Source organism: Mus pahari, chromosome 20 (assembly GCF_900095145.1).
Source record: "Mus pahari chromosome 20, PAHARI_EIJ_v1.1, whole genome shotgun sequence".
Lineage (NCBI taxonomy): Eukaryota > Metazoa > Chordata > Mammalia > Rodentia > Muridae > Mus > Mus pahari.
The window spans coordinates 40,962,671-40,977,456 of NC_034609.1; the positions used below are offsets into that span (position 1 = coordinate 40,962,671).

The following is a 14,786-nucleotide window of genomic DNA, read 5'->3' on the forward strand; positions in this document are numbered from 1 at the left end:
TCTCCTTCCCTTTCCCTACCTTCTCTGTCTCTCCCTCTCTCCCTTCTTTCTTTTCTTCCTTCAACATGGGAATCCTCACACACCCAGGATGGCCGTCAGTGATGCCCACGGCACCTGGCAATCATACTGTGATCTTGCTTAGGAAAGACTGTTCGGAGCAGTCTTTGTACACCGTCTGCCCCATTGTACAGGGCTCTGAGGAAACCCTGGGCCTTCCTGGACTGGCTTGACTCGGGAGCATAGAGAGGTTATCTCATCTCAGCTTCCCAGCTTCCTGCTCTCCTAAGGTCGGCTGACCTCCGCATGGCTTCTGGGCCACCGTCCAGATGGGTATCAGCGCATTCTCACTGTGAGGTCAGCACAGCAGGGTGTCCACTACTGTGAGGGCCAGAGCATGTCACTTAGGACATGCTAGGACTTCTGAGCAGCGCTGGGCCCCTGATTGCTCAGGTCAGCCTAGGAGAGGCCTGACTAGAACCTTATTTTCCCCCACGAGGAAGTGGAGGCTCCAGATGGCTTGGTACACTCTCCACGGGGTTCATCTGTGGACGTCAGAGTCGCATCACTGTCCATTATTAAAGGAAGTCAGGACAGGAACTCACACAGGGCAGGACCCTGGAGGCAGGAGCTGATGCTGAGGCCACGGAGGGGTGCTGCTTGCTGGCTTGCTCCCCAATGGCTTCCTCAGCCTGCTTTCTCATAGGACCCAGGACCACCAGCCCAGGGATGGCCCCACCCACAAAAGGCTGGGCCCTCCCCCACTGATCACTAGTTGAGAAAAGGCCTCACAGCTGGATCTCATGGAGGCTTTTCCTCGAGGGAGGCTCCTTCCTCTCTGATGACTCTAGCTTGTGTCAAGTTGACACAAAAGCAGCCGGGACATAATAGAACTACATTTTCTGCTTCCTTTTCCTCCATCCAACCCTTCCCATGAACCTTCCTTGCTCTCTTACAAGTTTACGACCAGTTTTGCTTTAATTGTTGTATGTATGTATGTATGTATGTATGCATGTATGTATGTATGCATGCATGTTTGTATGTTCCTAAGTACCTAAGTAGAGCCTCCTCACTCTGAGAATGTTACTTGTGTGTATCTGCCTTCAGGGTTAAGCTTGCATAATATTTTCTGTTCTCCCAGGGAACGTGATTTCTCTTGCTCTCAGCATCCCTTAGTTGGCTGTAGTTCTTTGTAGGCATTTTAAGACAGGGCTTTTTCTCTGTAGCTCAGTTCAGCCTGAGACTCATTATGTAGCCAAAGACTGACCTGGAACTCATAGCAATCCTCCTGACTCAGCTCAGGTCACAGCCTTGTGCCGCCATGTTCAACATTTTGTTTTGTTTTTAGAGACAGGGTTTCTGTGTCTGTAAGGAGTCAGGTAGCTCTGGCTGTTCTGGAACTCACTCACTCTGTAGACCAGGGTGTCCTTGAACTCACAGAGATTCACCCCACTTCTGCCTTTGGAGTGCTGGGATTAAAGGTGTGCACCACCACAACCTGGCTCAGTCCAACTTATTTTTAAAAACAGACTTCCAGAGCTTAAACTCAGCACTGTATAAGCACTTCACAGACATTAGTCTATCCAACCTCTCTCTTAGGCCCATTCGGCAGCTCTGGAAGCTTCCACTGAGAACCCTACCCAGGCAGGAGGGGAAGGGCAGGCAAGCACCTGGCCTCAGTGCTAAACTTCATCACAGCTGAGCATAGTGGTCTCTCACACACAGAGCTTTTTGTCTTTCACTGGCCAGTTGGGTCAGTAATATGGCTCAGTGGGTAAAGGTGTTTGTAGTGCCAGCCAGGAAACCCCAGTTCAAACCCAGGAACCCCAGTCAAGGCAGAAGGGGGAGGTGATTTTTACAAAGTGGTCTCTTGACCTCCACATGCATGCTATGACACACACGACCATACATTTTTTTTCCCCTACAATTTTTAAAAAATGCAGTGGCCAATTCACAGGAGCCTTTGTACGTGGGAGAAGCCATTCTACACGGCTATCGCAAGGGACATCCGGATCAGGCAGGGACAGTTGTAGAAGGGAGCACACGTTGTTCAGGTGGCCTGCATGTGTCTCAAGGATGGGTCATAAGGGGCAACCTGGTAGCTCAGATGAAGTAGGTATACCAGGACCCAAGGAAAGGGCAGAACCTTTACCAACGTTGGGTATATTTTGCTGCAGCTTATCAGTGGGACAAGCATGTCAGTTAATTAATAAGGAGGCGCGGAAGGGATTCGGAGGCTCTGGGTCTGACTGTCTTAGGTGAATAAAGGAGGCTCTCGGCAGTCTCATCACACCCGTATGGGGAAGGGGATTCCTTCTTTTTTGGAGGGGGCTACTGGGTTATCATAGTTGGCTTTTTCGCACCGACAAAAGAAACCTGGGGAAGAAAGGATTTACTTGGTTTACACTTCCAGGTCACAGCTCCTTATCAAGGGCTGTCAGGGCAAGAACTCAACACAGGAGCCTGGGGCAGGCACTGAGGTCAAGGCTATGGAGGAGTGCTGCTTACTGGCTTGCTTGCTACATACATCTTGCTCAGCCTGCTTTTCTATCCAACCCAAGACCCTCCGTGCAGAGGCGACACTACCCACAGTGGTCTGGGTCCTTCCGCATGAATGGCACCCACTAATGGAGAAAACACCCCTCAGACACACCCATGGTCCAGTCTGATGGAGGAAACATCCCTGTTGAGACTTACTCTTCCTAGCGTCCACTGGCACTACTATTAGCCTCTCTCCCCAGCCATTTAAAATTGACTTTTAATTTTTCAATATCTTATTTTTGAGACAGGGAGTTACCCAGGCAGGCCTTGAATTTGCAATCCTCCTGTCTCAGCCTTCCAAGAAACTACGGTCACAGCTCTGGGACACCACTCCCAGCTGGAAGGAGAACCACAGTCATGAGTCACTTCCCAGAGCAGGTGGGGCAGGAGGATTTCTTCCCCCTGCCTAGTTTCCAGGGTCCCAGGCCTTAAGCAGAGTTTGTCATGGCATCTTCACAGTTTATAATTCACTCCTGCTGAAGGCCGGGCTCTCCCTGGGACCTTTCCTGGTCTAGGTAGGTCCCAAGCTTGTGAGGACGGCTTCAAGGTCATTCTCTGTCCTGAGAACATGTGGTCAAGGTCAACACCTCGAGGTCCTTTACTTGGCATGCAAGTATGTATGTATGCGTGTATATATATACATATTTATATATACACACATACATATATACACACATACATATGTGTATATGCATACACATACACATATACATACACACTCATACACATAATGGTTTTCCTTGCCACATTCATTTTTTTGCCTGTTACCCCTGAACCACCATCCTCCAGCCCCTTTCCATGTATGCTCACTAAATTTTCTGCCAACACCTCTTCTTTCTTTACATAGAGTTAGTTGTTTGTCTTAACCTCCCCAGCTGTTTCTTAATAGCCAAAAAATAAATAAATAAATAAATAAAAACCTTCCCAGGCTCCCTCTCTTCAGGGAGCAGAGACCATCATAAACATCCTGTGACGTTATCCTCATGAAGCAATCTCTTGCCTATCGCACTGGTTTGAACTCACCCTGTTGTCCTCGACTCTTTCAGGTGCTGATTCCGGTTTCGGTCACGGTTTGGCCAAGAACCTGGACAAGCTGGGTTTCACAGTGTTCGCTGGAGTGCTGGATAAAGAGGGCCCGGGAGCGGAGGAACTGAGAAAACACTGCTCTGAGCGCCTTTCTGTGCTCCAAATGGATGTCACCAAGCCAGAGCAGATAAAAGATGCTCACAGCAAAGTCACAGAGAAGATGCAAGACAAAGGTACCGACTTCCTTGATCCCTCCTCTCCCTACTCACCAAAGTCCACCTCATATCACAGCTTCCGATGACTATGGCTGCTGACCTCCACAGGGAGCACTCGCATTGAGCCCCTGCCGCCCGCGCATCAGAGCCTGTAAGACACAAAGGTGTTTGGAGCAACTCAGATTTAGGTCTCCTCGTCACAGAATGAACGGGACTCACATGTACGAGCGTGCACATGCATGTGCGTGCACGTAGACCAGGAGACAACCTTGACTGTTGTTTCAAATGCACCACACAGCTTGTCTTTTTGAGCTTGCCAGTTAGGCAACGTTGGTTGGCCAGCCAGCGCCAGGGATTTATCTGCCTCCCCCAGGCAGGGGATTCTGAGTGTGTGCATGGTATCAGGCTTTTGAAGAGGTGGATTTTGGCGGATCGAACTCAGGTTCAAGCACTTTACCAACGGAACCGTCACCCCCATCATCCCCGTCATCCCCTTGTGGTGCTGTCTGTCACCTTCTCTCCTGTTTCTTCCTGGTCACCCTCTCATCACCCTCCCAGTCCCCTGATCTTTACCTTCCTCCAGCAATATCAGCATGCCTTCGTCTTTCGAAGCTTAGCTCGTAGCCACAGGGCCATGTGCCCTTTTTAGGTTCTAGCCTTCTCACCCCCATTTGTGGCCAAGCCTCTGAGGCCAAGTCTCCACTTGTTTCCACTTCTTCATGCACCAACGTTGATTCTCACCGTACCTCCTTACCTGCTCTGGTCAAAGCTACCAGTATCTTCTTAGAAAGCAAAGACCCTCTCTTCTCTGGGCTGTTCCAAAAGGACATCCCCTGCTCAAATTTGGGGTTCCCAGCCTCTCTTTGGCTCCCCAGCCTTCTCTTTGTTACCTCTGCTTCCTGGATAGGTCTCTTTCTCTTTCTCCCCATCAAATCGGAATCTTCCCAATTGGCTCCACCTGCCGATATTCACTCCCCAACCCCCGGGTCAGACCGCTCTATCCTTATGCCAAAGGCTCTCAGTCCCCTCACACTGGGGGAGGGCTTGATAAAATCCAGGCTTGAGCCCAGAGCGTGGCACATACCCTGTGGAACCCAACGTGAGGTGAAAGTAAGAACCTCCCCATTGAAGAACTGATTCGGATATTTGAGATGGTGCCATGGAGGGGCTAAACAAGGATGAGACCCTTCTGAGATTCCAAGTGCATGGCCAGGGGGTGGCCATGTCTGGGTGCCTCCAGCCCAAAGTTTTATTATTGCAGCTTACTTAAGGAGAGTCTCTGAGGCACAGCAGTGTGTGTGTGTGTGTGTGTGTGTGTGTGTGTGCGCGCGTGTATATACAGGTCAGAGGTCAAAGTCAGGTGTCTTCTATCACACTCCATCTTCTGTTTTTGACACAGAGCGTGTTGTTTTGGCCAGTCTGGTTGGCTAGCAATCCCCTGGGATCCCTCTCCTTTTCTCCGCTAAGCCGTTAGTGCTGTCATTACAGCACGGCTTTTGTGGGTGTTGGTGAGCCAAATTCAGGTCCTTACACGTATGCACTAAGCAGCTTAACCAACACCCTATCTCCCCAGCCCCATCAGCAGCTTTTAGTTTTTAAAGCTCCCTAGGTGATGTTAATGTTTGGTCAGGGTTGAAAAACTAATTTACGCTAATTCCTTCCAAAGCTATGCAGCCCACCTGGCAAAATTCTTCCTTAGATCAGGACCTAAACACACAGAATTGTCTTCCAAACATTTCCACTGGGATCCCGGAGGTTCAACCTCCCCGAGTTCGAGTTCGGAGCTGACCTTGTTATCTCCCTCCCCCCACCCCCCTCCCCCCAGTGCCAGCCTTGTTTTGTAGCTTATAGGAAGAAAGTAAAAGAGTCTGGAACAAGGTGAGAGGTGCTCGGTACTGTCCCCTCTTTCCCCCAGTTCAGCATTTAGAACAGTGAGTTACTTACTCATAAATGCAGTGGTTCTCAACGGTCCCAATGCCGCGACCCTTTAATACAGTTTTTCCCATGGTAGTAAACCTCCGCCATCGCCACCAGAAAATTATTTTCGTTGTGACTTCATAGCTGTAATTTCACCACTGTTATGAGTCTTAATGTGAACATCCGATAAGCGATCCCTGTGAAACCGGTCACGGCCCACGTGTGCAGAATCACTGCACAGATGAGAAGAAACAGGAGGTTGTTAGTTATTTGGGAATCGTTTCTCAACCAGCATAGCAATGGTGTTGTCGTCGTTTTCTTTTTATAAAAGGAGTGTGTGTGTGTGTGTGTGTGTGTGTGTGTGTGTGTGTGAGAGAGAGAGAGAGAGAGAGAGACAGACAGACAGACAGACAGACAGACAGACAGGCGGGCAGACACAGAGACAGATAGAAACAGAGACCGACAGAGAGAGAGGAGAGAGAGAGAGAGAGAGAGACAGACAGACAGACAGACAGACAGACAGACAGACAGACAGACAGACAGACAGGCAGGTGGGCAGACACAGAGACAGATAGAAACAGAGACCGACAGAGAGAGAGAGAGAGAGAGAGAGAGAGAGAGAGAGAGAGAGAAAGACAGACAGACAGACACAGAGAGAGACAGATAGAAACAGAGAGCGACAGAAAGAGAGGGGAGAACACAGAGGTCAGAAGAAGGCATCAGATCTCTTGGAGCTGGAGTTACAGGCAGTCATGAACCTCCTGGCCTGGGTGCTTGAACCCAAATTCTAGTCCTCTGACAGGAGTAAGCTCTTCTAACCCTGAGCCCTCTCTCCATCCCCCGAGCCAGCATATTCTAGAACGTCTTCCCAGCCCGATCTCTGACCACCCAATAGGCCTCACATGTCACTCATAAGTCTGACTTAGTGATGCCTTACAGAAGGGGACATGGGATGCAGAGTCCTTTTGTGAGATCCTAGAGAGAAGCACTGACCATCTGTCGTGATGGAGCGGTGAGTTCTAGACACAGAAATGCTGTAGTGGTACCCAGGCACGAAAGGATACGGGAGCTCAGTTTTCATGTTATGAGTTCCTGTCATTTTGCAGTTAGCATCCTGAGAGATAGCTGTCCCCTAGGCCAGGACAAGCAGCCTGCCCTGCCTGCACACTCCAGGTTTCTCCAGCTTCTGTCTTAAAGAGAAACGGAGCCACAGGATCACCACAAAAGAATCATCTAGAATCTGTAGATTAAACCAGCAGGTCTCCTGGAGAACTGGTGACCATATTGTTGATTTCCTGTTAACCTATTGATCATTGCTAACTGATGTTAATTAGTGCCAAGCTAAGACCCACTGGTGTGATGGGCTTATTGGCCAGTTTAGAATTCTCTGGTAGGTTAAAGGTATCAGGACATGGTTAGATATTAGCAGTAAGTTCTGTTGATGGCACAATACTCTCCAGTCACCTATTACATATTTTATGAAGATCCAGAAGATGGGACCTCCAAACACAAAGAGACAATAGAGGCTGTCATCATGATGTGCCACCTGCTCTGGTTGGCTCATTGACCCATGAATGACGAATGGCCCTTGAACATGAAAATTACATGCCATTCAAACGTCAAGGCCCATAATTAGAAGGTCACATGAACGTGGCCTCTCCTTTTTCCTTTCACACAGCCTTTACCCCTATACTCACTGGTGCCATGATGGCAGAGGCAAAGCCCAAGGGCTTACAAGAGGTAAAGCGTTTGGCCTTTATACTCTGAACTTTGTCATTGCGGCAAATGCCAGAGAGGAACAGTTTAAGGGAAGATTTATTGGGCTCACAGTTTCATTGCTGCTGGGCCATGATGAGGCAGGGAACATGAAGTAGGTCAAAGCTGCTCACTTTATGGTGGACAGGAATAGGAGGGAGGGGGACGGAAGGGGTGGGGAGAGAGGTGGTCCCTTCTAACAAGGCCACACCTTCCAAAGTGCCTATGGTGGACAGGAATAGGAAAGAGGGGGAGGGAGAGAGGGAGAGTGAGAGAGAGAGAGAGGGAGGGAGAGAGAGAGGTGATCACTCCTAACAAGGCGGCACCCGTCCACAGTGCCTACTCTGTCCCCAGTAGTCTGTATAGTTATTAACCCGTTAGTCGGTTAGTCAGACCCTCCTCATGATACAATTGTTTCTGTAAAGACCCACTTCTAAATGTTGCACTGGGGAACCAAATGAGTCCTTGGAGGGTCAGTTCATATCCAGACCACAAGAACTCTCGACAGAGAACAGTCAGACAATACCTGTTCTAGAACATTCTCTCAGGCTTCACGTTGACTGCCTGCTCTTCCGAAGGCCCTGAGTTCAAATCCTAGCAACCACGTGGTGATTCACAACCACACGTCATGAGATCTGACACCCTCTTCTTGTGTGTCTGAAGACACCAGCCGTGTACTTATTTATATGATGGCTTCCAAGTTCGTATTTTATGGGGTTCCTAAGTGTGTGAATGAGTGGGTCTCCATTTCTTGTGCCTTCTCTCGGGCTCTTTTCCTCCTGTCTGTTTTTGCCAATTCGAATGTGTCAGTTTTTATTTTCTCTTATTACTTTGTTATACAGTCTGTTTTATTTTATTATTCCTTAGAGTATGTTTTCTAATGAGAGACAGAAAAGGAGTGGATTTGCATGGGAGGGGAAGGGGGGAGGAACTGAGAAGAGGGGAAGGAGGGAAAATTGTAATGAGGATATATTATGTGAGAAAAAAATGTCTAATAAAGAGTGAAAAGGAAATCAGGGAAAGACACGGAAAGTGAATCCCTTCCGGCCACAGCAAGAAAATGCTCATCTGGGTTCTTACAAAAGTCAAAAGGGGCGTTGGGAGACAGGCTCTCACTATGCACCCTAGGCTGGCTTCAAATTCACAACCCCGCTGCCTCCAGAGTGCTGGGGTCACAGTCAAGAGTCACCAAAGCCAGCTAAAGTATGTCTCCCCTGCTTCGTGCATCTTTAAATGTGGAAACTGACCTTTCAGCCCAGCACCAAGATATTCGCTATTGAAACTGCAAGATCCCTTAAAAATTAAAGTCTGGGTCCAGAGATAGGCCCAGTGGTTGAGAGCACTTGCTGCTGTTCCAGATAACTTGGAAATGGTTTCCAGCACCACGTAGTGGCTCAAAGCCAGTTGTAACTCCAGTTCCAGGGAGTCTGACACCCTTTTCACACAGTGCACAAAGCCTCCCTCCCTCCCTCCCTCCCTCCCTCCCTCCCTCCCTCCCTCCTCTGTCCATCTCTGCCTCTCAGTCTCTCTTTCTCAAACACACATAAGTTCTCTCTCTCTCTCTCTCTCTCTCTCTCTCTCTCTCTCTCTCTCCTTTCTTAGTTTCATTTTATAGTTGTGGGGTCTTATATATCCCAGACTGGCCTCAAACTTTCTGTACAGACAAGGATGGGATTGAATTTCTGGTTCTCCTGCCTCCACCTCCCAAGTATCAGAATTGTAGATGTACACTTCCCTATGTGGTTTATGAAGTACCGAGGATTGAGCCCAGGGCTCTGCGCATGCTCACTGAGCGCTCTACCCATCCAGCCACATCCCTAGCCTCCAAGTGTGCATTTCTAACAAGTTCTGAGATGCCAGCACTGCTGAGGGTGAGGGGTGAACCACACTTTGGGATCTACTGCCCAAGCCATGCTGGAATTCCATGAAGCTAGAGTGTCTGTTTAAATCTCAGCAGCCTCCCCCCCAGGTCCTGTCACCCCTGTTCCTCCTAGGTTCCACTGGTTCTCCAGAACTCCACTCTTCAAATCCTTATGGGATTGTTACTGGGCTGATGGGTCTGACCTGGGTGTTTCTCAGCTCTTATCCAAAGAATGGAAAATAAAAGCTCAACCGAATTTTCAGAGTCAAACTAATTTTATTGGGAACAGAGAGATAGCTCAGGTTTCAGAGGGATACACCATCAAGACTGACCGTGGACCACATGAGTGAAAGTATTCACAGGCCCTAGGCTACGGCTTGATATCTCTTTAAGAGGCCTAAGTGAACGGAAGGGTTGGTTAATAAATAACACGATGTGGGTACGTCTCTATTTTGATTGGTTGGTCAAGTTATATAACCACTTCAGTACTGCACATGTTCCTTCCCATAATGCATCTGACATTTAACCATAAACACACCCAATTGTAATTAAGCGTAAGGTGATAAATAGGGGATTCTTCCTAAAAGATTACTGCATGCACACCCAGTCCCAGTTTGGGCTGAATCAGCCCTTCCATTCTTCGTACCTGGATGTGGTGGGAATGTGCATGAATAGAAACTGTGTAAATATGATTATTGCCAGGGTGGGGAAGCTTACACTGCTTGAGCTTGGGCAATGAGACTACATGTCACACTGTGCAGGTGGAGGGTTTCTGAAGTTGCTAGGTGTACTGTTTGGAAATGTGTGTGCGTGTGTGTGTATAATATATGCAGATGAAGAAACTAGGCTTCAGAGCTCATTGTTACAAGAGGGGAGGTGTAAATAACACAGAGCTAATGGAATTCCCATGCTAAACTATCTCCTGTCTTGCCTGTCTTAGAACTACTGTATTCATTCATTCCCACCCCTTCCTTAAGGGGCAGTTCCCAAATGTACTCTTCTTGACAGAGTTTAAACACTGCTCGTCTTTGGGTCCTTCTCTTCCCCACCCACAGGTTGATCAAATAGCCTGGGAGAGCAGTCTGAGCCAGAAGATGCTAATGTACCCAGAGAACTAGACAGGACTGCTGGGGGTAGGGGTCCTCCAATGATGGTACAGAACTCCAGCATCACATCTCTTGGGACTTGGAAAGGCAGATGCTCAGATCCCTGCTTCATGACCACTCAGAATTCCTGGTGGGTGGGCCAGGAGTATGTCTGAACCAGCTATGCTATGATTCTGATGTTCATCAGGGTGACATACTGCCCAAGCCAGGAAGTAGGGGTCATGGTGTTAGGACATCACAGTCACCCTGCTGTTGGGATTTTCCTTCTTGTTGCTAGGCTTTTAGAGATGAGGGAAGGATGCAGACATGTCATCCTGAAGTGTGTTAATGATGTCTTTCCGTACTCCTTGGGGGAGGAAATAGGCTTTGAAACTTTAAGACAGTGGTTCTCAATCTCCCTAAGGCTGAGACATTTTAATACTGTTTCTTGTGTTGTGGTGAACCCTAACCAGAAAATTATTTCATTGCTACTTCATAACTGTAATTTGGCTACTGTTATGAATAACAATGCAAACAAAAACTGATGTCTAGGATATTTGATGCATGACCCCCGTGGGAGTCAAGACCCACAAGTTGAAAGCTGCTGGTTTAACACATGGCATGTGGCACTATGACTCTCATCCTGCAGTCCCAGTGGTTCCCATAAATAGTGACTATCCGGCTTCCTTTCTATAGGAAAGGGTTACCAGGCAAGAGAAGAACTGGACTGCCAGGTTATCTCAGTGAATAATGGTGGCTGCAGGCAAGGCTGATGATCTGAGCGCCGTCAATACCATCCACAAGGTGGAAGGGAATGATCAGCTCCTATAAGATGTCCTCTGACCTGGATATACATACCGTGGCATGCATGTTCTTCCCTCCCACACAGAATAAACAAACTTTAAAAGTACAGGATCTCCAAAAGCATTGTTTAATACTATAGATGTTTGTTCTCTTCGAGTTGCCCCACCATGGGGGTGGTTTGCGTACATGGGAAGAGAGACCAAGTTTGGAAAGTTTGTATACTGCCTGAAATCTACTTTTCAAAGAGGTTTTGGTGGCTCCAGACCTCGGTGTGTGAAGCTATCCACATGTCCTAGCTTCTCCCATCGTCACAGATGCTTCTCTTCTGGTCTGTCCCCAGGACTGTGGGCCGTGGTCAACAACGCCGGGGTCTTCCACTTACCCATCGACGGGGAACTCATACCCATGACCATCTACAGAAAATGCATGGCCGTGAACTTCTTCGGAACCGTGGAAGTCACCAAGGCGTTTCTGCCTCTGCTTAGAAAGTCCAAGGGGAGGCTGGTGAACGTCAGCAGCCTTGGAGGCGAGTCAACCTGTTGGCACGCGGCCACCGGGCCCCTGTCACAAGATGTGTACCTGCATTCGTTGAGGGCTGCCCAAGAGAGCAAGGCGCACAAAAGCAGGGCTGGGTCGCAGTGAGTCAACCTGTGTATTCAGAGTCAGCTGACCTTCCTCTCCTTTCAAGTTCTCTCATGCGAAAGTGCTTCTCCACTTTCTGTTAATTACTGTGTTCATCATTGGAGAGTTTCCAACACGTAGGACAGCGAGGTTCACGGTCCAGGTCACTGGGTGCTGTGGGAAGCCTGCCTTTGGCCCTCTCTGAGCATAGCACACACTGCTATTTCCTGTAAGCCGAAAGAGTGAAGAACGTCACTCTGTGTGCACCCTGGTCACCCTGAGTCCATCCGCTAGGGTTGAACCGTGATGTTGTCCTTACCTTTCTTGGTTGGGGCCAAGATTTGTCAACAACCCGGCCGTCTCGTTTTCCATAAGCAACAGCCTCTGACCGGGCCATCACACCTTGCCCTCTCCCATAGACATTTTTTACTAGGAGTTCCCCAGGCCTACCTCAGCTTTGGGAGACTTTCTGGAGTTCTTTCTCAGGTTTCTGCATGGATGAGAAGGAAATAGTTCCCTCCTTCTGAGACTGGTGCTAAGTCAAGTTTGTAAAATGAAAAAGTGCAGCTAGGTTTCTGATAGTGATGTGTGTGTGTGTGTGTGTGTGTGTGTGTGTGTGTGTGTGTACTCATGTGTGTACAAATAAAACAGAGGCTGGAGGTATTTTCTACCTATTTTTGTGGGGTGGGCGACAGGATTTGTCATTGAACCTAAAGTCACTGACTTAGCTAGACTGGCTAGGTAACAAAGTCTAAGGATGGTTTTGCCTCTACCTTCCTAGCACTGAGGGATATGCTATCATTCTCCCCGCTCCTTCTTTTGTTAAATTGAGGGGGCTGGGTTTGAACTCGGCTCCTCATGCTTGCACAGTGAGCACTTTCAAGGCTAAGCCATTTTCCCAGCCTGACACAACAGGCAACACTTGGCCTTTGTCTTCATTCTGAACAACTTGGCCTTTATACCTGCAGACACTTTGGAAACCTCACCCCTCCCACTCCCAGGGTGCCCTCTGCGTTCCTGATATGGCTGAGCGTTGCCTTCTCCTTGGCACACCGATGATGTGCCTGCGTTTCTCTTTCCTGTCTCCGTTCTTGCTTCAGGCAGTCCCTTCGTTCATAAGGGTTTAAGTGCTCTCTAACACCATGCATGTGCTGTAGACTGAGTACCAGGCAGGAAGTAGCATCAATAAATAGGTGGACAAATACAGTCAGGCCTTGTTGTGCCTGCCCGCTTCCTTCCACCAGAGAGGCTGAGGAAGGAGGATAATGAGCTCACCTGGAACTTAATTGCCTCTACAGTCAGCTTGAGTACAATAATGGTTCAAGATCAAAACAAGGGCCTGGCGAGGTGGGCTTAGTATGTCACATGCTTGGCTTATGGTCATGAAGACATACGGTCAATCTTCAGAATCTACATGAAAGAGCTAGATGTGGTGGCAAGTGGCATTGCCCTTATAACCCCAGCACTGGGGAGGAGGACAGATGGAGCCCCAGGGCTTGTTGGATAGCTAACACACTCTACTTGATCAGTTCCAGGACAGGGAGAAATCCTGTCTCTTGCACACACACACACACACACACACACACACACACACACACACACACACAAGTTATTCACCTGAAGAATGACACTTGAGGTTATCCTCTGCTCTCCATAAATGTGTGCACCCAGGAATTCCTGCAGACACAGGAAAGTGTGTACACATGTGCACATACACCCAAAGGAAAAAAAAAGACATGCCAACTTGTAAATGAGTGAAAATGGAGTCCAGATGGGGAAGCTTAAAAACTTGTAATGGGGACAGAAGAGATGGCTCAGTGGTTACAGACCTTTACTGCTCTTGAAGAGGACTAGAGTTTGGTTCCCAGCACCCATGTAGGGCGGCTCACACCCAGCTGTAACTCTAGCTCCAGGGGGACCTGACATTCCCTTCTGGTCCACATGTCCATATACATGTACACAATTTAAAATCTTTTTAAAAAAAGAACTCACAACCCTGTAGGCTGCTCTCCTGTGTGCCTTGGGCTTGGCTTTGACACCCTGATGGCCAGAAGTTCTTACTGTCTTCATAGCTTTCCAGAGTGTTAAGATGAGCCACATTATCTCCCTCCTATTGGCAACCTCCAGTGGCCTGGAGTTGCATCTCGCTTTACCATTACATTTTCTTAGCCTCAGTACCAGGTCATTGTGTTTGGAATCAGATGGACTGGGGGCCTCCCAAGCTTGCCTTCCTAACATCTGTCTGTGCTGTTTCATCTTAATAGTCTCTGTAAATGCTCCACGACACGGAAAGCCATGGGATCGGCATATAGGGGTTTTCCTGAAAATGGCACAAAATTTCATCCATAATGTATTGATAAGGAACAAAAGAATTCAGCAGAAGTCACAAAGAAGAATGAATGTCTGGGACCATCATGGAGAATTTTGTAATATGGTAAAGACTATTGAGAGGAAAAACAAAAGAGCGTAGGGCGAGGGAAATAGCCTATTCTATAAAGTCTGCATCTGGATTCTCAGTAGCCAGCTGTGGCACCATGTACAGAGAGAGAGAGAGAGAGAGAGAGAGAGAGAGAGAGAGAGAGAGAGGCTGATACCTGAAGCTCATTGGCTAGTCATCCTAGATGAACGAGCGAGCTCCAGATTCAAGGAGACTGTGTCTGAAAAAGTAAGGTGGTGAGAAAGCAAGAAAGACACTTAGTGCTGAGCTCTGGCTTCCGTAGGCACACACGCTTGTGTGTGGGGCTGGGGACGTTGCGCCATGGTTAGAGCACTTACCGCTCTTGTATAAGACCTGAATTTGACTTCCAGGATCCACAGGGCGGGTCGCTGCCCCCTGCAACTCCAGCCCTAGAGGATTTGATACCCTCTTCTTATCTCTGAAGGCTCTTGCATGTATGAGGTGCGTAGAAATTCACATGGGCATATACATATTCAAGTAAATGAAAGCTATTCTTTTTTTTTTTT

At 48.3% G+C, this 14,786-nt stretch overlaps 1 protein-coding gene across 1 annotated transcript in view; it reads left to right on the plus strand.

The window, feature by feature from the left end:
- The window catches only part of Hsd17b2 (hydroxysteroid 17-beta dehydrogenase 2), a 59,079-nt gene that overhangs the window by 31,646 nt on the left and 12,647 nt on the right, over positions 1-14,786 (plus strand). Inside the window, exons 2-3 of the mRNA XM_021220758.2 lie at positions 3,585-3,797; positions 11,542-11,727. Coding sequence (XP_021076417.1) covers positions 3,585-3,797; positions 11,542-11,727 — 399 coding nt within the window. The remainder of the gene's footprint in view (positions 1-3,584; positions 3,798-11,541; positions 11,728-14,786) is intronic.